Source organism: Salvia miltiorrhiza, chromosome 8, assembly GCF_028751815.1.
Source record: "Salvia miltiorrhiza cultivar Shanhuang (shh) chromosome 8, IMPLAD_Smil_shh, whole genome shotgun sequence".
In the NCBI taxonomy this organism is placed as follows: domain Eukaryota; kingdom Viridiplantae; phylum Streptophyta; class Magnoliopsida; order Lamiales; family Lamiaceae; genus Salvia; species Salvia miltiorrhiza.
Genome location: NC_080394.1, coordinates 7,007,213 through 7,029,309, shown reverse-complemented (window position 1 = coordinate 7,029,309; position 22,097 = coordinate 7,007,213). Strand labels below are relative to the sequence as shown.

The 22,097-nt window shown below is 34.5% G+C and overlaps 2 protein-coding genes and 1 long non-coding RNA gene across 3 annotated transcripts; all 3 read left to right on the top strand.

Annotated features, from left to right (window-relative positions):
- Nucleotides 1-1,078: 1,078 nt before the first annotated feature.
- On the top strand, nt 1,079-1,880 carry LOC131000634 (uncharacterized). The gene is made up of 2 exons (XR_009093762.1): nt 1,079-1,350; nt 1,470-1,880. It is a non-coding gene; the product is annotated as an uncharacterized LOC131000634 (long non-coding RNA).
- Nucleotides 1,881-3,540: 1,660 nt separating this feature from the next.
- Nucleotides 3,541-9,672, top strand: LOC131000526 (autophagy-related protein 18g). Its single transcript, XM_057926484.1, is given in 10 exon segments — nt 3,541-4,046; nt 4,569-5,027; nt 5,519-5,938; nt 6,043-6,194; nt 6,196-6,283; nt 6,393-7,208; nt 7,291-7,448; nt 8,247-8,380; nt 8,654-9,121; nt 9,206-9,672. Coding segments are annotated over 10 exon segments (2,865 nt in total). The 5' UTR covers nt 3,541-3,881; the 3' UTR covers nt 9,211-9,672.
- Nucleotides 9,673-16,293: 6,621 nt separating this feature from the next.
- On the top strand, nt 16,294-18,539 carry LOC131000578 (LRR receptor-like serine/threonine-protein kinase ER2). Its single transcript, XM_057926581.1, has one exon. The coding sequence runs from the start codon at nt 17,123-17,125 to the stop codon at nt 18,317-18,319; it is 1,197 nt and encodes a 398-aa protein (XP_057782564.1). The 5' UTR covers nt 16,294-17,122; the 3' UTR covers nt 18,320-18,539.
- Nucleotides 18,540-22,097: the final 3,558 nt, after the last annotated feature.

Below are 22,097 nucleotides of genomic sequence, written 5' to 3'. Positions count from 1 at the left end.
CTCAGGTTAATAATTTAATAATTTTTCCTTAATATGTTGATACTTGTTTCATTACTATGATTATATTATATATGGTCATATAACACCTTTAAAATATTTAAGAAATTAAAAATTAATTAATGCAATAGTGTTATGATTATAATCCATTTGATGGGATTATAATTGATTCACAATTATAATGATTTGATTAATCTTAAATGGTCAAAATTTCTCTTACACTAGCTAACTAAATAATGTTCATAAAAGAATAAATAAATAAATACATATTTTAAATGTTCATATATAATCATAAATATTATTAATATTAATATTTTAATAATTTTATTTACGTTTATTGAATATTTTATATATATTTAGTGAACATTTGTGATCGTTTTAAATTTCTGTATAACATTTATAACATATTTAAGAGATAAAAAAAACTTAACTAATACTTTATCTAAACAATAGAAAATTTTACAGTAAAAAAAATTAGGAGGGGGCTTCAGCCCTTCTAGCCCCCCCCCGGATCCGCCATTGCTTTCCATACTAATCTATAATAATTGCATATTTAATTATATGCACGACTTTCACAAAGAAGATAGAGTAAATATATAAAACTATCACTTCATATTGTAAAGATAAAAATGTTCATAAGATAAAAATAATAAAAAACTTGTCCATTTTTTGATTGAAAAGACAAATAAATACCCCTCCCCTAAAAATAAAAAATTTCTCTCGGATACTTCTTCTATCCTTCTTTTACCTCATCTCTCTCTAAATCTGCGAATTCTCTCTCTCTCTCTCTCTTCTTCTTTCATCTCTCTCTTCACTCTTTCTCTCTCAGTCTATGCCGCACCCGTCGGCCGCCTTGATTCTCGGCGAGCAGCGGTTACAGGCTGCCACCACCGCGATTCATGGGTTCGCTGAGGCCGCAGCAGTCCATCGCCGGAAAAAAATGGCCTTCTCTTACCAATCTGCCCCCCCCTTGCTCCAGCACGAACAGCAGCAGTCAGCCGGACCACGCCATCGCCGCCTCCCTCCTTCTCTGATTCTTTGAACGGCAGCCACAGCCAACCGGACCGCCGCCGTCACAGCAGCAGCAGCTCTGCTGACTCCTCTCCGAACGACAGTAGCACCACCCATCTCTTTCTCTCTTGACCGACGGACAGCAGGAGTCACAGGCCGCCTCCACCGCCGCCGCCGGTCCTCCCCCTCCTTATGCCGCCCTCATAAAACCAGCCGGAGCCCCCCCTCCCCAGACTCACGCGCACACACACAGCCCCAAGTTTGTGTTTTTTTTCAATTCTTTAATAACATTATTAGAAATGCAGAAAGCAAACATATTATGCAAGATGATGTATCTCTATAGTTGTAGCAAAGATAATAGTGATGTGTTGATGTTGCTGTGTTGGTGACATTTGGTTATGCGAAAAATGGCTTCTTGATTTAATGTTAGGAATGTTTCAACAGATCAAGATCTGTAACAGTGGTGAATAGAGCAAACCTTAAGAAGGTTTCTACTATTTGTGTCCGTAGGAATGGGATTCCAAGTCTGGAATTCTGCAGAAATTCTGCTATGATGGGATTTTGATGCTAATTTGCAGAAGTCTGAATTGTGATTATTGATTTTGTCATGTCTGTGTATGGCTTCGTTTAGAGGATGGAGATCATGAGTTGATGATTGAGCTTTTATTTATGGAGATTTATGGAGATTGTGTGAATGATTTTCGTTCTAAGATCTGTTGAGATTGTTCGGAGATTGAATGTTGAGATTGTTGATTCGAAGGAATTGTTGTATTTTAATTGTAGATTGAATTGATTCGAATAATATTTTTGTTGTATTTTGATTGTTGATTTAGAGGAATTGATGTATTTTGATGGTAGATTGAGTTGTTGTATTTTAGTTGTTGTACAACAATTTGATTGAGCTGTATAATTATTTTTTTAATGTTCTTAAATTCACAACCAAATTTATGAATTCACAACAGCTTAATGTTTTTGAATTCACGATCACATTTATGAATTCACAACTTAATATTCTTGAATTCACAATCAGATCTATTAATTCACAACTAAAATTCGAATTCACAATCAAAAATAAATTCTAGTTTTAGTTGTGAATTCAAACTTTAAAAACTCAAATTCACAACTACTTGAATTCACAACCAAAATAAATTCTAGTTGTGAATTAAATTCAGGTTGTGAATTCACACTGGTTGTGAATTCACAACCAACATAAATCTGGTTGTGAATTAAATTTTGGTTGTGAATTCGTTTGTTGTGAATTCACAACCAAAAAATTCTAGTTGTGAATTAAATTTTGGTTGTGAATTCGACTGATTGTGAATTAAATTTTGGCTGCGAATTCGACTAGTTGTGAATTCACAAATAAAAAATTATGGTTGTGAATTCGACTGGTTGTGAATTCTCAATTCACAACCAGTGTGAATTCACAACCAAAAAATTTTGGTTGTGAATTCACACTGGTTGTGAATTGCGGGATTTTTTAAAGGGGTGATGTAAAGTGGACATTTTTTTAATTTTTAATGTGAAGGGTATTTTGGTAACAGTGGACATTTTTTAAGTTTTTTATTTTAGTGGACATTTTTTATCTTTACAATATGAAAGTGGCCATTTTAAAAATCCACTCAAGAAGATATAGCAACTTATGGGCGGTAGAATGTTGCATAGGTCTCATTTCTGAATTCCCTCCGCCCACAAAAATCTCGTTTTTCAAGTCAAAATTGTTTACCCATCACTATAAACCTGTAAAAATAATCACAAACCACCTATTTTAAATGTACATTTATTATTTGCTTGCACGCCTACATACTCAAGATCTACTAAATAATTGAAAATTAAAATAAACTTAAATGACTAAATTAAGTTCGGACAACATTGTCCATTCAAAATCAAAGTAAACATAGAGATACGTGAAAAAAGTCGACTATATTTCTTAAATTATATATTTTGAATTATAGTATTGTATTTTCGTATAATAGTTACTATAATTGCTAAAGTTAACATTTGGTAACTTTATTATGTAATTTTATTTTATAGCATTACTGACATAATTTTAAATTTTACAAAATATTATTTCGTATAATTCTTATAATAATAGTAACAATTATTCTAAAAATCACTTGGCTTTATTGGGTTCATTAACCCGCAATTCACAAATAAATGCAAAATGATCTGTATATGATTCGTAACCGTGTGATAACATCCATACAATATTATATTTAGTAGTTCACGGCACTCCAAATTAAAACTACACAATTCATAATAATCACTTATCCAATATATCTATAATCTAATAATACCCAAAGATCCCCCTTGTATGTAATTGATTACAATTAATATGCATCATACCAAAAAAGGATATAAAATAAAACACCAAAATTGAGTTAACACAAGAATTATGAGGAAAGAGAAATCCAAAAGGATAGTGTATGTTGAGATTTCAATTTGTTTTGGTGTTTAAAATTTAGTGAATTTGGGGTGTGGATAGATTTGGCTTACAGCAGAATCATAGGAAGCGGAAGGGGATCGCGTGCGGCACACACACACACAACACGCATATATATAATCGAACCGAGTCCATACACAGTAAACACAGGCATTTTTCGCTTCAAGTCAAACCCCACAAATTTCACCAAAAAATTTACGAAATCGTCTCATAATTATTGCTGCTGTTTCGCGTGGTGTCCTCATTTCTCTCCGGCGATCGTAGAAATTGATGATCGACGGCAGCTCGGCTGACGCGTCGGCCTGTGCGGCGGTGCGCGACGGCGGTGGACTGGATTCCGACCTCTGCGGTGAGGCGGTGGCGGTTGGGAAAGGTTGAAATTCGGCACCGCCGGACTTGATTGAGGATAGGAAGTATCTCTATTGGAGAAATGAAGAAAGGCAAGGGGAAGACCAGCAAATTGCTGCCTAATTCTTTGAGGATTATATCGTCTTGTATCAAAACGGTGTCGACGAATGCTAGCACCGCCGTGCGCTCCGCCGGTGCGTCCGTTGCTTCCTCCATTTCCTCCCCTGGAGACGATCGGAAGGAGCAGGTCGATATTCCTTACTTCGTTTTTGACTGTGTTGTCTCCGGCGGAGTTCCCATTTCCGTAATCGTTTATCGTCTTGCTATACTCGACTCTGGTTTGAAGTGGATTCTGTTATTTTATTTAGTCCTTTTTTGTTACTTGATTGAATCCAAGACGGCAGTTACTTGTTTGTTTGTCGTATAAGTTTGGAGAATCGGCCGAAGTTGGTTTTTTTCGCCAAAAGTTGATCCGGATAATTGATAGTAATTACTCACTGTTTCGTGAAGTTGATTATTCATTTCATTGATTGATTTTGTGCCTTGCTGTATTTTAGGTTTTCTAAGTTGATTTCTGTATATGAATTTAGTTTTACCACGTTCTTGATTCGAAAGATTAAATTTTGCGAAGAATTTACCAACTTTTTCATTTTTATTTTATTTCTTGTTTTCTGAACACTTGTTATTTTTCTAGTCAATTTCTTAAAGTACTTGTTGAATTGGAATTTGGAATCATTGATTACACATTAAGTTTTATTTTGTTTATCAGGTTTTGTGGGCTGGCTTTGACAAATTAGAGCTCAGTGCAACTTCCGTCAGATGTGTCCTATTACTTGGCTATCTGAAAGGTTTTCAGGTCTTCGATGTTGAGGATGCCTCTGGTTTAAGTGAATTGGTTTCTAGGCGTGATGGACCAGTTACCTTCTTACAGATGCTTCCAGCTCCTGCAAATTGTAATGGTACTGGAAAGTACAAATCGTCACATCCTCTACTGGTGGTGGTTGGTGGGAATGAGGACGAAAGAATCCCGTCAGTTCAGTATACTGGCCAAAGCAATGGCAGATATGGTTTGACAGAAACATCATTTGGGTGCCCCATTGAACCGCCTACTGCTGTTCGATTTTACTCAATGAAGTCGAATGAATACGTAAAGGTTATTGACTTCAAATCAGCAGTATTTATGGTTAGATGCAGTCCCCGAGTAGTAGCTATTGGTCTTGAAGAACAAGTAAGTACCTGTGTTCTTGCGATTGAGCGTAGCTTTCTTGATTACAATATGCACGTGCGACCCCCCCCCCCCAAAGAAACGAAAAGAAAAAGAAGCAAGGGTATAATTAATGATTCCATGAATAAATAAGGCACTGTAAATAAGTGGACTGAGTAGATAAGATATTCGATTGCCTGATTGTAGTATTTGCACTTTCTTTCCCTTTCAGTTTGGTTGGACACATTTTGCCTATGTGATTGTGACTTGGACTCAATACTGTTCTCTTGGCAAGCCTGCCTTTTGTGATAGGAACTTTGGACGATCTGATTCAAATGAGAAAATTACTTAAATTGGCGGGTCCTAGTATATGCAATGTATAGTTGATTGTTAGAGTGAGATTCTATGCAAGTATGATTACGAGATGAATAAGTACAAATGCCCTTACTTCAAATTCCAGTTTCTTATGAACCTGGTAGCATGGGGGATAATTAGTTTATTTGTTATTTTTTCAGATTTACTGCTTTGATACCCTTACTCTTGAGAAGAAGTTCATAGTTATAACCTATCCTGTACCTCGAGTTGGAGAGCAAGGATCATTTGGAATCAATACAGGTTATGGTCCAATGGCTTTGGGGTCAAGGTGGTTGGCTTATCCCCCTAATCGCCCATTTCTGTTAAATACGGGGCGGGTGAGTCCAAAAAGCCTTGCCTCTAGTGTAAGTCCATCCACATCTCCTGGTAATGGCACCATAATGGCACGTTATGCTGTGGAGTCTGGCAAACACTTAGCAGCGGGATTGCTCACTCTGGGGGATATGGGATACAAGAAATTTTCCAAGTATTATCCAGAGTTGCTTCCTGAAAGTCCTAGTGGTTCTCCTGGCTGGAAATCTGGGAAACTAGCAGCAACCGAACCAGAGAATGCTGGTGTGGTAAGTGCAGATCAGTAATATCTTATTATTCTATCATTTAGAGATATTGAGTTTCTATATCTACCAATAATTGTTTTCCTCCTCGCTATATTTGATCATTACAGATTGTTGTGAAGGACCTTGTTTGCTCAGAGGTTATAGCACAATTTAGGGCTCATACAAGTCCAATATCGGCTTTGTGTTTTGACCCAAGTGGAACCCTTCTGGTTACTGCCTCTGTACATGGAAATAACATGAACATCTTTAGGATCATGCCTTTCCATAAATGTGGGGGGATCAGGTTCTGGTGACCGGAGCACAGCCTATGTGCATCTTTACAAGCTTTATCGCGGCATAACAAGTGCTGTAAGTATATACACGCTGATCTTTGCCTATTTTTCTCTACTTCACTCTTCTCTTTCATAACCCACGTCTTGATTTTTTTGCCCCTGTTTTTTCCTGTCTTATTTATCAGGTCATCCAAGATATCTGCTTTAGTCATTACAGTCAGTGGATTGCTATTGTATCAGCAAGAGGAACTTGTCATATCTTTGTTCTGTCTCCCTTTGGAGGAGATGAAGGTTTTCATACTCTACATAAACCTGGACAAGGTACCTCCCTGTTTTTAGCTTCCACTCGGCCATGGTGGTCTACATCATCTTTTACTGTAAATGAGCAACCTTCTTTGCCTCCATCTCCTTGCACCCTCTCCGTTATCACCAGGATTAAGTGCAGCGACTCTGGCTTACTTAATTCAGTAAGCAATGTTGCTGCTTCAATGGTGGGTAAGTTATGGGTGCCTTCTGGAGCTGTTGCTGCCATCTTTCACAATTCTAACTCTACTGGCTCTCTGGATGTTAAGTTGACTGGTACTTCGCTGGAGCATATCCTAGTATATACCCCATCAGGCTTTGTGGTTCAGCATGAAATTCTATCCTCAATGGGCCCTGAACTGATTGAGAGTAGAACTGAATCTTTGTCAGCCCCACAAGCCAGCCCTCAAAATGAGGAGTTAAGGGTGAAAGTAGAACCCACTCAATGGTGGGATGTATGCAGAAGATTGGATAATATGGAGAGAGAGGAGTGTATTTCTGGCAGTATCTTTGATGGACTGCATGATGCTGAAATTGATGAGGATTCCAAAATGATTTTTCAGGATAATGCAACAACTGGTGACAAGAAACTGGCTAAGTCTGATTCTCTGAAGTCACTAGATAAATCTCACTGGTATTTGTCAAATGCAGAAGTGCAAATAAACTCTGGCAGGTTACCAATATGGCAAAAGTCAAAGGTATACTCATATAGATCTCTGATGTTTTTTTTGATAAGGGAAGTGATGCTCTTGTTTAACTCAATATGCTTTGTTGATCTAGATGCATTTTCACGTAATGGAACCTCCAAGAGCAGAATGTTATCGAGGTGGGGAGTTTGAAATTGAGATGGCTTCTTCACATGAGCTTGAAATAAGGCATAAAGATTTGTTGCCAATATTTGACAATTTTCCTAGAGCAAGAACTGGCTGGGTTGACAGGTCAGTACCTCATACTTGGCTATTGTACTTGTTTACATCCAGTATGCCTTTTAAATTCTCTCAGATCATACGTTAAATACAATATGGGCATGTTGGATCCATAAGTTCCTGGAAAACCCCTCACTAGTGGAAAGAAAATTACTCTGTTCATAGAATATGAGATAAGCAGCAATAAAGGTTACTGCATAGTATAGTGACCACATCTCTGATTCAAATATTCTCTCAAACTCTATCACAACATCTTGTAGTACGACAACCCTAGATCTTTCGGATATATGAACAATATTAAGTCTATTGATTTTGTTTGTGCATGATCAGTCTAATGAAATTGTGCATTTTCCGAAGTTGCATTTTCATGAGTGAATAGCATGGGTGGCGTGTATATATGGTTAGATGGGCATGGTAGTGTTCTTAAAGGCAATGAAAGATGCAGTGGTATATAGGAGAGGTATTGCTGAACTAAACTTTTGGTGGTCACTGTTCTGGTTACTAACTGCAACTATGATGGCCTCTTTGGTGTATCCTTTTAGGGTGTTCTCCTTGGTTGTAATTTAACATGAGAACAGGAGGGATTTAAAGGTAGAAATTTGTAGATCCCTCCTTTTCTCATGATAGATTTGTAACCAAAGAGAAAACATCCTTAGTGGAAGTCATCCCTTAGCTCCTGATGTAACATGAAATGATGGTTATTCTATATAAGTTATATTGTATTCTTTTAGGCCTTTAATTTGTCATATATGCTCCAATAGAAGGTTAGCTACACTTCTTATTTGTATATCACATGGTTCTTTTGTGCAGGTCTATACCTTCTGATGGAAAATATCTTATTGCTTCCGTGAATAATTGTCAAACTAAAGAAAAGATTAATGAAGCAAGTATTATTTCTCATTCTAAGCCACCCTCTTTTAGCTCTACAGAAAGCTCAGAAGGAGGTAAGACGCGTTGTCCTTGCGATTTTTGTTGTAACTGTGTTCCTTTGGTACTTTGAATTTGTAGTCTGTACAGGTTTGCAGTGATGCTACTTCCGGATGATAATTTGGAGTTTGAGATATGTTCCTTTGGGGATAATTTATAGTTTGTAGATTTGCAGTGATGCTACTTCTGGATGATAGTTCCATTTTCATTCATTTTTATGCATTTACCATATCTCTCACTTTTAATTATGTTTATAATTAACAACATGAAGTCTGTACTTTTAACATCAGGATCATCCAGGCGAATGGAGAATTTGCTTGATTTGGATCACATGAGCATTGATAGATCTCCAATACTTGTTGGTCACGCTGAGGATACGACCAGTCTCAAGGGGTGTAGGCCAATTATTCCCTGTCCGTCACGAAACACCTGCAATGGAAATCTTCTTGTTGATAATGCTGCAATCAGTAGGTCATCCTCACTGGGGAATGAGATGCAGTCGCTGAATGTTGATAATCCCGACTCAGACGCAGACATCCTTATGCCTTCGAGGAATGATGCAACTGTAGATTTTGCGCCGTTATTTAAGGAGGGGTACTATAACAAACCAGAGTTCCTTGATCATCGCCAGTCAACTGAAGTTATGAGTCATGAGGCGAATGCTGGTGATAACACCCATGAAGAGGAAAAATTGGAAGACGAGGAAGGGCCTCAAGAGGAAGGTTGGATTGGTGGGATGTTCGATTTCTCTGAAGAAGGTAAGACTGCTAACTTGAAGCTGCAGACATCCGTGATGCCTTTGTTGCACTGATGTTAAATGTGTTGCTCTCCCTAAATTGCAGGTTAGTTGCTTCTTCAGCTTAAAGATTCAAAATCCGTGGATCACGACTATACCCACATACACCTTACTACCCTCTGTGGTATGTATAGGTATACTGTTGTATATATAACATTCTTGCTGTCTGGAGAAGGATTCATATAAGAAGATGAATTTGGCTCTTGGGGGGGATATGCTCTTTTCACGTTTGCTATATTATGGATGTTTCTTGTACAGATCACATAACCTAATTGCTTCCAATTTGTGTAACATTTGTTTTCCATGAAAAAAAAGAAAAAAAAAAAGAATGAAAAGGAAATATGGAAAAGTAATACTAGTACAGAACATTTTCAATCAGATTCCCTTCATTTTCCTGAAAGATCCCTCTGCTAATTTGTTGATTTTTGCGTGGGACTGATAGTGGATATTCCTTCATATTTTATGTTTCTATATATTAATGGAATGGAAAGCATGTTTCTTCTTCTTCTTCAATATGATACGTTGTGGCATTTGTTGCTGACATTTCAATCAGTGGACACATTAATGTGACCATTTCCTTAAAAATTGATATGTGGATTTTTTTTAATTTTTTATTTTATCTTTGATATGTGGATTTATTATTTAGAGTTTATCCACGCAATTCAAAACCAACAATATAACTTTTGTCTAGAAGTGAATGCTGAATTAAACATAAAAAAAAAAAGAACATCATGGAATAATATTGAAACTCTTTTATAAGGAGCTTCTTTCTATATTTCTTGCTTTTTTTGTTGTTCCTTTCTTGTACTTGTACATAGATTAGATGAAGATAAGTATTTGAGATTCCATAGCTTTATTTTCTTCAACGCTCTTTTCCTTTTGTTTTTATAAGTCAAAGCCCTTTAAATTTGGGCCGGCCCACCCATTTTTTGCATTCCTTTACGCAATTGTTAACCTAATTTGTGATGGACTTAGATTCTCTATTAGAATCATTTATAATAAATTAAGTCATAGTAATTGATAATTAAATTTTTCTTATTGTTGCTAGAAAAAGTGTTGGCAAAATTCCCTGTGAATCTGAGCAATATTTGTGTAAGTGGAGTTGTGCTGTGAATGCTGAATCTTTTGTTTTTATCTTTTTATAGCATGCTGTTTGTGAAGTCACTGTAACTTGTTACCGTTTTGGGGGCTTTTGCAATTCACAGCCACGCTTTTATCTGCTTTTTTGCTCCATCTTTCTCTGTCTATTCTTCTTTCTTCATTTTTGCTTTTCAGACTATCAGTATATGCAAAGTTTTTATTCTTTCTTCTTTTTTTTTTCTTCCTAAATGCTGTTTTTTTGTTGCCATTCGAAAGTTGGGAAAATATCACTAGTACAATTTATGATCACTGACACATAAAATTAGGTGCTGGAATAATTAAGGTTAATCATTTTTTTTTTGTGGTAACTCTCTCTCTTCATGAATTAGTTTGGGCTTCAACCAATAGTAAAAGCTACACTATTAGCTTAACATGCAGTGTAAAGCGTATGGTTTAATGATTCACTATTTTGTTTAGAAGCAAGTCTCTCTCTCCATGAATTTGGAGAAGCTAGAGAATGCAAGATCCATGGATGGAGGGGGCACACTACATAGTAATGATTTTTATCAGAGGATTGGAGTGTATAGGTGGATGATAAAGACATGATACCTAAACTTTATAAATTTACACACATGACATTCCTATTCACATTAGCAAAATAACATCAAATGTAGTTGCAACTTTAGAGTTATTTACCTCTTTCATAATCTTAGAATTTTACAAGTAATATTATACTATCAAATATGAATCTTTATTATCATAATAAAGGTGAGGACCTGGTGGCCAGTGGGCTAAGCCCCCTGGTTATGATTGGAGATATAAGGTGAATTTGGTGAATGAAGAGACAATGAATCTTTATTATCATATGAGTCTTATTTTAATGCAAGTATGTTCATTTTCCCCACTATCATATGATAGGAACTAGGAGCTAATCTAAGTTGTTGATCTTTGAATGAATTATGGTTTCTAGAACATATTAGTAGTTTCTAATTTTTAATCTTGTGTCTGACGATCCATATCAATCAGGATGAGATAAGACTCAAATTCGCAAAAATATAAATAAACCATCAAATGTAAATTATATATGTATAAAACAAGTTATTCTATATATGTATAAATTCATTTGCTTGTTAGAAGATTGAATTGAAGTGATAATGATGGGTGGTTGGGGTTGGTGCAATGAGCACACATCCCCGTGCAGTTTACTCATACAAAGGGGAAGGCCCATTTCGTTTTACAAGAAATTCATTTTCTCTCATTCCATTAATATACCTAATCCAATCCTAATCCTAATACTATCTTATCCAACCTTTTCAATTTTTCATTCCCTTCCAAATTCAAACCATTCCATAAACGTTTTGCTAAATTGAAACATCATGTAGTTGTAGAGTAAAGCAACTCGGATGCATGATACCTCTCCATCTAAACAAATGGAGTATATATTTCTTGGAAATGGCCAAATAGTCGATACGATTTTTTTTTTGAGGTCAAATATCTCGAGTTTGAATTTCATCGACACCTTCCCTCTTCATGAAAATAATATATTGTAATTCTTGAAAATATATACTGTTGCATTCATATTATCATGGCATCAACAAACTTGAGCCTTTTTTTTTTCCATTTCAAGGAAAACTCCAATATCCTTTTTGTGCATATACATAATTGAACTGCTAGCAACTATAATATATTAATATATATGCATGGTTGTATATCTGCATTTATGTTTTCAACAATTATTGGGCAATTAATCTTTTTTAGGTTAGGCTATTCATGAATTTGCATTTATGAATAGACCCTTTTGTGTGTAACTTTATGGCCTAACAAATTGTCTTTCACTTCAAGCTTCCAACAACAAATCGCTAACACTTTAATATACATACACTCACATATCTTTTTTTTTCTTTTTTTATCAGACAATAATTACATACACTCACATATCTCACCTGCATCTATAATCATTAAGTGAATAACTGAATAAAAATATCAAATTAATAAATGAAAAATCTTCTTGACCATCCTATATGTATCACATTATTATTCATAGCATATGCCCTAGTCTATATTATTAATTTGATGCACCGTTTTCTGCCCTAATGTCTATTATTAGATGAGGACCTTCCTAAAGAGATCATGACATTATTCTTTACTCTATCTGGATCTCATATTTTTATTTATCAACGTTTATAAATAATAATCATATATGATTAATTAAACTCAAATATAACGACGAGGTCTAAACTTCAATTACTATAACTAAATGACTTAAGGTTGGTGATGGCAATAAATAAATTAAAACCAAGAAAAGATTGTCATATCATTGTATACACAATTAATTCACAAATTGTCTTAGAATCTAGTAGATGTGACCCTAATTTTCTTAACTACATATCTTTGTCAAGAAAGACTGGTAGATATTAATAATACGTACGCCTACTGTTTATTATTGATTAAATAATGGTCCTCCCACAATTGAGATTGAGAGCTACATATGATATTAGTACTCTAAAAAGACCCAAAAGCAAAAAAGCAAAAGAAAAATAAAATGCACGTGGATTGTTATAATTAATAGTAGTAATTATTTTGAAAAATTAAAAACATGGCAAGGTATCAATCAGCCCAAACTGAAACAATACGAAATGATAATAAATCCTCCCTCCGTATTTAGATAAGTGTCATGTGACACACAATTACAATTACTAAGATGAAGTATAATTTTACACATATAACCTTGATTATATTTTTTAACTTTAAGATGCTCAAAAAAGAAGAAGAAATGAAGACCATGCATTTAAATTTAATATTAAACACATGGGTGTAATTAGAAGTTTAATTAGTTTAATTAATTTTACTTTAACATTTTACAATATGACACTTTATCGAACAAAAAAAATTCTATAATAGTATGACACATATTTGAAGATGCAGGGGGAAAAACTAAAGTATCTACAAAAATAAAATGTCATTGGAAAATTATATACTTTAATGCATGCATGGTGCTCAATAGTTTAATTATAAATAGATTAAGAGTGATGCTAAACAGCCATTGTAGTTATTTAGCTGAACAGCCATTGTAGTTAAATAGACCACAAACAGCCATGATGCCCACAATTTACTTAAATAGAAAATAATTTAATTTATTTAGCTTATTTTTTAAAATAAAAATAAATTTTAGGTGTTTTATTATATTCTCTACATTGTAGTTATTTTTTGTAATTTTTTGATAACTTTTTTATTTTTATTAAAATATAAATTAAGTAATAAAAATGCAAAAAAAAATTTAAAAAATAGTACAATGTAGAAAATATAATAAAATAACTAAGTCCTATTTTTATTTAAAAAATAAATTAAATAAATCAAGATTTTTTTTATTATACTAGTTTGTGGTCTTGAATAGGTCTTGAAAATTGATATCAAATACTAGTGCACATTATTGTGTGAGCCCGACCTATACATGCACGGACGGTGGACAATTTGAAAGTACATAATTATTAATTGCATTCTCTTAAATAATATTGATATTTTTTATATTAATATATTCATTGTACCATGATAGTGTGCAAATAGAATTCTATGATTATTAGTTTAGCAAAAAACCAAAGAAATGCACATCCTTCCAAGCAAACTAGTTACGTGATTCGAATAAAGAAAGAAATAAAGAAGAAATATGAATAATCGTCCAAATTATGTTATTATTCAGTTTGAGGCTGTATTTTAGTTGGAATTTTGTCTTTAACTAAAAAGGGAGGATATAAAGCATATCCTCAAATTTGTGATCAAAGAGAAGAAAGGGAAATTCGTGTTCAAATCGTAAATTACAGAAAAGAAGCATCCAAATGAATTCAATGTCTCGACGGCGACGGTGATAATTAACTTTGGATTGTAAATAGTTTTAATATAAATACACTACAATATTTAGGTTCGAATCATATTGATTGCGATTTTAGTTTGTCACTAAAAAAATTAGAATTTTAATTTGATCATACATTATTCTAACTTTAGTTTTTTTCCAGCAAGCTCATGCTCGTGCTAGAGTGAAATCGTGAAGACACGATACCCATTTATAACATCGTAAAAAGACCAATAAATTAAATTTAGAAATTTCATTTTTTTTATCCCTTAGAACAAAAAATAAAGGTAAATACAAAATTCCCAAAAAGGATAGGGTAGGGTGTCTTGACATTTTTCTTACAAAATTCCAATATCAAGAAAATGAGAAAATCATTTACTGAGTGTTAGGCTTATAAATGCTAAATTTATTATGAAGCCAACGTTGGAACGAAGTTCAGATATAAATGAAGCAATCAAGTAAAATATCAATTCCACTTTCAACTTTTAAAAAAATCGAATTCGAAGTTCTAACGTCCTACCTATTTACTTCAACTTATACCAATTTCATAGGATACATAAAAAACATCATTTAATATCAAATTGATTCACCCATCAATACATTCAAATATATTTGAATTAATCGTAACAAATAGACACAATCTTTACAGGTCTTACCATTTCAGTACAACTTTTAGAATCATGCACAATATCACCTTTCAATTTTTTTTTCAAATTATAATATCCCTATTTTTTGCTGAAACTAACACAACATCATTTCATCAGTAAAAATGATGTTGTAATTACAATGTTTAACAAACTATGTGATGATTATAAATTTGATTAAATATCGTGCTATGTATTTACGAATATTTTTATCCGCAACTAATTTCGACCATATGAAAATAACTTAAAGTTCATATTAGTTAACGCATAATTAATTATATGAAACAATACTAAGATACATATTCTTATTGTAAACCTCATCAACAAGTTTCTGACATGGAATTGCACCCTAAGTGTTAATACTAATACATAAGACTCGCCAAAACGGATAATATAGTCGTTATGAAAAAAAAAATGTTTTTCTATACTTTTTTTTGTGGCAACTAATGCCCTTGAAATGAAAGAAAAAAAAAAGGGATTTATGAAGGTCATAGAAAAATACTGTTTATAATTAAAAATAAAGTTCAATGTTTTGAAAAATGAAGTCCACTAGTTTAGAGGAAAAAAATATTCAATTTGCCTAAAACTGTGTAAGCAAATAGTATAAGAAAACTTTTCTTTAGGGGATAAGAGAACTATTTCACTCCTAATGAAACCTACAAAAATATGTAATTATATATCAAAGTAAATTAAATTACTATTGTTTTCTTAAGCAAATTATACCATTGTTATGTTAGTGAATTCAATTTTAATAAAATTGAATAATTATAATTCTAGAAAAAAAATTTGGATAACTATAAATTCAACAACCCCAAATATCGTAGTGGAATCCATACTTTTTCCTCTTCGTCATTTATTATAGGGTTAACTAAGAGTGCATTTGCTACTTACTCTTTATTATATTGACACTCATAATTTTTTTTTCTCTCACTCAAACAAATAATCGATTTGTTTTTTTCTTGTTAGCTTTCTCCCAATTACACTAGGGCCATTCATGACAATGAAAATTGGCTAGAAAAAGTACTTTCTTATGAAAGTGACTATTTTTTTTTCTTGTTTCAAAAATGGCTATGTGAATACTTGGCTAAAAAAACAATAATTATGTATAAAAAAATATTTCATTTTTATTCCATCCACAAACAAATTATCATAATTATTTTTCGATCAGTTTATAATAAAACTTTAATTTTTACTATATTAACAACTTCGCTCACATTTTATTAAAACCCGTACTCTCTCTGTTCCACTTCACTTGGCCTAGTTCTTTCGACACAGTTATAAAAGGGAGTAAGATTGTAATATAAAATAAAGTACATGAGCCCATATTTATTGTAGTACATTACTCAAAGAAATACGTCAAGTTAAGTGAGAAAGTTCAAAAAGGAAATTAGGTCAAGTGAAGTAGAACGGAAGAATTATTATTTACTATGTGACAAATTTTTTGCGTAAATTAAAAGTATCTCATATATAAACTAAAAAAGAAAACATGATATTCCAATACATCAAATTTCAGTCAATCTCACGCATACTTGACTCTATTAGTCAACAAGAAAACAGACCTGTACAAAACTGCACTTGTACCATGACACACATACTGCACCGCGAAACAGGCGATCACAGCAGAACTCAACCGGGACCACCTCCCGCTGTCCGACCTCCTCCCACGTGGCACCATCTAGCTGGCGGTCATATTTATTACGTGCCTCCACACGTCACCATCATCCCACCCTAAACACAAAATTCATTTAGTATTTTATTTTTCCGGTCAAAAGTTAAGATTATGAAATTTTATCTTAATCCGGAAAAAGAAAAAAAAAGGGAAACAAAAGCGAAAAATAAAGAGACTCCGACCACCCAGCCGTCACGTGGTTCCCGTAAAACTCACCATCAGGGAGACCCGGACCCCCTGCCTTGTAGGCTCGGACATCCGTTTGTCACTCCGAACCTCTCCTACAAAACAAGGCTAAACCCTCCCGAATTAATTTTTCCCCCAAATATCAACCGCTAAACCCTAATCATTTATTTTTAATCAAAATTGGCTCTCGCTCTATGAATAAAATCTCTAATTTGTTTACAGACACGCAGAGTAGATACAGGCTGCACCCAATTTTTCCACCTTCTCCCAGAAGCTACACAATCAAAAAATCCGAATTCCCACTTGAATTCTTGATAATTTCTTTTCTTCTCTCTCCCTCTTGAGTTTCTTTCATGTGAAGCCACTCTTTTCTTTTTCCTCAACAACTGTGTCTGTATTTACACTTATCTGCAACTTTTGATGCTGTCGCCATTTAAGATTCACGGAAAAGCACTTTCGCGAGTCCTTTATAAGCCACCTTCTTCTGCATTTTGCTGAGGCGGCGCAAATTAGTTGGCATTATCGAACTCAGAAAAAATGAAGCATTTGTCGACGAAGGCGTGCGCTTACGGCGTCGTACTACTGCTATCCCATATGATCGCGGCGCATGCGATGCTCGACCCGATCGATTTCCTCGCCTTGCAGTCGATTCGAAAGAGCTTGAACGATTTGCCAGGCTCCAACTACTTCGCCTCCTGGGATTTCACGTCGGACCCCTGCAATTTTGCCGGCGTTTACTGCGACGGAGATAGAGTGATCGCCCTCAATCTCGGCGATCCCCGGGCCGGGTCTCCCGGCCTCACGGGTCGGATCGACCCGGCCATCGGCAAGCTCTCCGCCCTAGCCGAGTTCACCATCGTTCCGGGTCGGGTTTTCGGGACATTGCCTCACACTCTGTCCCAGTTAAAGAACATGCGTTTTTTAGCAATCAGCCGGAATTTTATCTCTGGCGAGATTCCGGCAGGTTTGGGCCAGCTCCGCTCGTTACAGACGCTCGATCTCAGCTTCAACCAGCTTGCCGGAAGTATCCCATTCTCCGTCGGAAATTTGCCGGGCCTGTCTAACGTCATTCTCTGCCACAACCGCCTCGTCGGTTCGGTTCCGCCGTTTGCTTCTCGATCCCTAACCCGGCTCGATTTGAAGCACAACTATCTGTCCGGCTCTCTCTCACCGGTCGGGCTGCCGCCCTCTCTCCAATACCTCTCGTTGTCGTGGAACAAGATCAGCGGCCCGGTGGACCGGGTTCTATCGCGGTTGAACCGTTTAAACTACGTGGACCTGAGCTCGAACCGGTTCAGCGGCTGCATTCCGGGTAACGTATTCAGTTTCCCGATCAGCAATCTCCAACTCCAGAGAAACGAATTCTCCGGTCCAGTCCAACCGTTAGATCAAGTGAGGATCCCCACCGTGGATCTGAGCTTCAACCGGCTCTCCGGTGGATTATCGCCACTGTTCTCAACGGTTCAGAATCTGTTTCTGAATAACAACCGGTTCACGGGTGAGGTGCCGGGCAGCTTCGTGGACCGGCTGTTATCGGCCAGCATAGAAATTCTTTATTTACAGCATAATTATCTGACCGGGATCGAGATCAATCCGACGGTGGAGATCCCGTTGAGCACCTCTCTATGCCTACAGTACAACTGCATGGTGCTGCCCGTACAGACGCCCTGCCCGTTGAAGGCAGGAAGGCAGAAAACAAGGCCAACTGCACAGTGCATTCGATGGAAAGGGTAAGATGGGGATTTCACGTCTTTTTGCTTAACTCAAAAGTTTTTGTTATTTTGGAGAATAATCATTTTGAGGGAAAAAAGATTATTATTTATTTAATTTTGGGGATGATATTGGGTAGTAGTCACATTTCAACTGTGGATAAATGAACCAGTGAGACACTCTTGGTGGCACTAAGCTTCTTTTGTAATTACAACACTTATTATATATATATAGCTTTATTTCATTTCTTATTCAGTTTTAAGAGGTTGTTCCTCATGCTTCACTCATTGTACTAATTTGTTTTCTTACCTTTTCATTTGGGCAAACTACTGTTTAGTTTACAGAAGACGTTGTAAATTGTCAGGTTGCCTCCTTGCCTTTGCTTATAATATTAGTATAAACATATGTGTATTTTTGTGTGTGTGTTTTGTATTTGTCTTTAGTGTAATAATTTCAGCAGTAGTGGTTGATGAGATAAAAAAGTGTGGGCTAAAATGACAAAGCTTCAAGTTTGATGCTTGTTGTTTGTGTTATGGGTTATTCATGTTTTTGTTTTGGGTCTTTATGGAGAATATAGTTCTCTCTCTTGCTTTAGGTTAAAATAATACTTCTAACAATTTGATGACAAAAAGTTCACAGAGATTGTGTTGGTGTCTCTTTGTCTTTCTTCATTTGACGAGGAATCATTTGTTAATCAAGACTTAAGCGGTCAAAAAAGAGAGATTTGCTTTCTTACTGTTTCTCCAAGTTTCTTTTCTTGCCCTCTCTAACTATGGAAAGATAAAGCGATTTGTTGTTGCAAGCTGATTTGAACTCATAACCCAAAACACATCTCTTCGTTTTACTTATTTAATTTATATTTCATTAAATTTTTGTTTTGGAATCAGCATTATCCCTAGGGAAGACACATTTCTTTTGTTTTAGTAGTCGATTGATATTTTTTTATAAAATCAATTTTTATTTACTTGAATGCAAATCGACCCTAGAGGAGAGTTTGTCATTCTAATTTATATATTTGTAAGAGCACCCGCAACGCGAGTACTCGAGTGGGTACTCGAGGAGAGGGAGGGCGTCGAGGAGCGCGATGCGGGGGGAGCTCCTCGAGGAGTTCTCGAGTTATCGGGTAGCCTCGAGAAGGCGCGTGCTCTGCACGCGCCAGAAATTAAAAAAAAAAAAAAAAAATTCAACGGCTTTTTCGACCGTTTTTTTTTTTTTTTTTGTTCTTCCCCAGCGGCTCTTTCGTCCGTTTGCATCCATTTTCCTTTTTTTTTTTTATCTTCTTTTCTCTCTATAAATAATACTTCTCCCTCATTCATTCATCACAACTCACTTTCATTCATCACAACTCATTCCTTCTTCCTCCTACAATTTTTCTTGCAAAATATCATATTCGTTCTTCTAAAAATACCATAAAGACTTTTTATGCTAAAGTTGCATTAGTTAGCAATCTTTCCACGATATTGAAAATCATTGGAGTTGGCTTAAGTAATTAAACTCTACCCATTAGATCAACAATCGAAAACTTGATATATATTCTTCATTTAATCATGATAGGGAGTTGAGCCATATGATCTAGCATTATAAATTTGATCTACAAATCACGATTACTAATCCATAAAATCCTCTTATATAAATTTTTGTGGAGTAAGGCAGATATTGCTGACTATGGAGAACATATCTTAAATTTCTTGTGCAGGAAAAGCTGTTCCTTAGTAGGGGGCTAGGAGACTGAAAATAAATCAATTTAATTTTTTTTGTCATGCCTCCATAATAATTAGGTGAAATTAGTCAATTAACTATTCATGCATGGCCCATTTCAAAAAATAAATAAAATTATTCATGTATGGCCCCATCTCTGTTTATTGCAACTATCATCTCCAATTATAAATCAACCAAAATCTGACATTTATCCATAATTTTTCTTTTCTGAACTCTCGCTTTATAGAGGAGACATTACCTTATAATACTATTACAAAGTTAACGGATCAATAATGGCAAATTAAGGTCCTACAAGAAATAGAACTCATGCAAAAAAAAAAAAAAAAGCAATAGAACCATGTACGCTTCGTTAACACGATTAGCATCATATTCTTTTTTCTAGCTTTTTAAGCAAAAGATTACTTGGTAATTCATCTTTATTGCGTCCCATCAGATTAGATATTTTTTTAAAAAAATACTATTGCAATGTAATAAATTGTATACAATGCCTTCATTTAATGTGTGTATTTTCGTATTTTCAAGATTAGATCAAAAATACATTTTCAAATTTGGATCACCCCCAAGAAGAATAACAGACTGTACAATGGAGATGGTTATTACTTATTATAAGGATATGATATTAGAAAATGAAAAGACTATGACTAAATATAGAAATAGAACTATTATCTTTTCAACAAACAAAGTAAATGCAGCCTAGTTGGACAAAAGGAGCATTCGTTTTCTTCGACTTGTATTCATAGCAATGGGATTGGAAATGCAAATCAATAAATAAGTATATTCTTAACTGATTAGTATTGGAATAATAACTAGTTTAAAAATATCATATTAAACCGCAAATTATACCTAATTTATCAAAAATATTTCAAAATATAAGAAATATTTTTCAAAACTTCAAACTAGGAGTATTAAATTTGTATCAAAAATATCTTACATCCATTTTTTGGTCCCTGTAATCATGACGTGACTCGTCGAATGTCACCGTGTAATTTATTTTTTATTTTTTTAAATGACATGGCACAAAACAAAGTTGTTTTATACCATATGATTTTTAGAAAATTAAATCCACACTGAATAAATTAACCTTCAACACGATTTGAATCTACAGACGTGGCATAAAACGACGTTGTATTTTAAATGATATGGCATAAAGCGACGTCGTTTTATATCATATCATTTAAAATAATAAAATATAAATTACACAGTGACATCGGATGGGCCACATCTTAATTCGGGGGACCAGTAAATAGATGCAGGACATTTTTAACACAAACCTAATAATTTTAGATTTAAAAAAATTACGTATTTTTTATATTTAAAAATATTTTTAATAAAGCACATAAAAATTGAATTTAATATAATATTTACCCAAATAATAGTTTGAAATTTCTAAATTCAAAAAAAAAAAAAAAAAAAAAAAACAGGTTGAAAATTCTACTCTCAAATCTTCGTGACCAAAAAATAAAAGTAAAATATATATATTGGGAAACAGAATTATAGTATAGAATACTGTGCTGATGATGATGAATGCCAATTACTCATAATATTTGGGTTTTTGTACCGAATTTTTATAGGAAACTTATTCAATCATTTCACTGATGTGGAAGCAACCAATCATCTGCCTTAACCAACATAAAACAAATAGGTGAAAATAAAGTTAAAAAAAATGTTAGGTGCGTATTTTAGTACACGAATTAATTGAAGCACTTGGTCTCATAATTACAAGAACAAATAAAAATATGATATAAGCCCATATTCCCACAATCTGTCGTTTAGTCACTCTCAATCTCAAGACATGTATAATTCATGTGCTGCACAATCATCTCATATTCATGTTTTGAAAGGATAGTAATATTATCCCTGCTCCAAGTGAAAATAAAGGAAGAAAAATGATGAACTTTTCTTTTTATATAAAATATGAAGAAAAAAAAAGACATTTAAATACATAAATTTTTATTATTCCTCATTTTTTCATGATAAATTTGTCCATCAAAATAAACACACCTTTATAATACATCATGACCCTCAATTTATAACTAACGACATCAAGTGATCAGCTGTGGAATCGCACACTGCACACAATGAG

What these genes read in the sequence shown, in the direction of transcription:
- LOC131000578 (XM_057926581.1), top strand. Translation starts at nt 17,123, where the DNA reads ATGAAGCATTTGTCGACGAAGGCGTGCGCTTACGGCGTCGTACTACTG.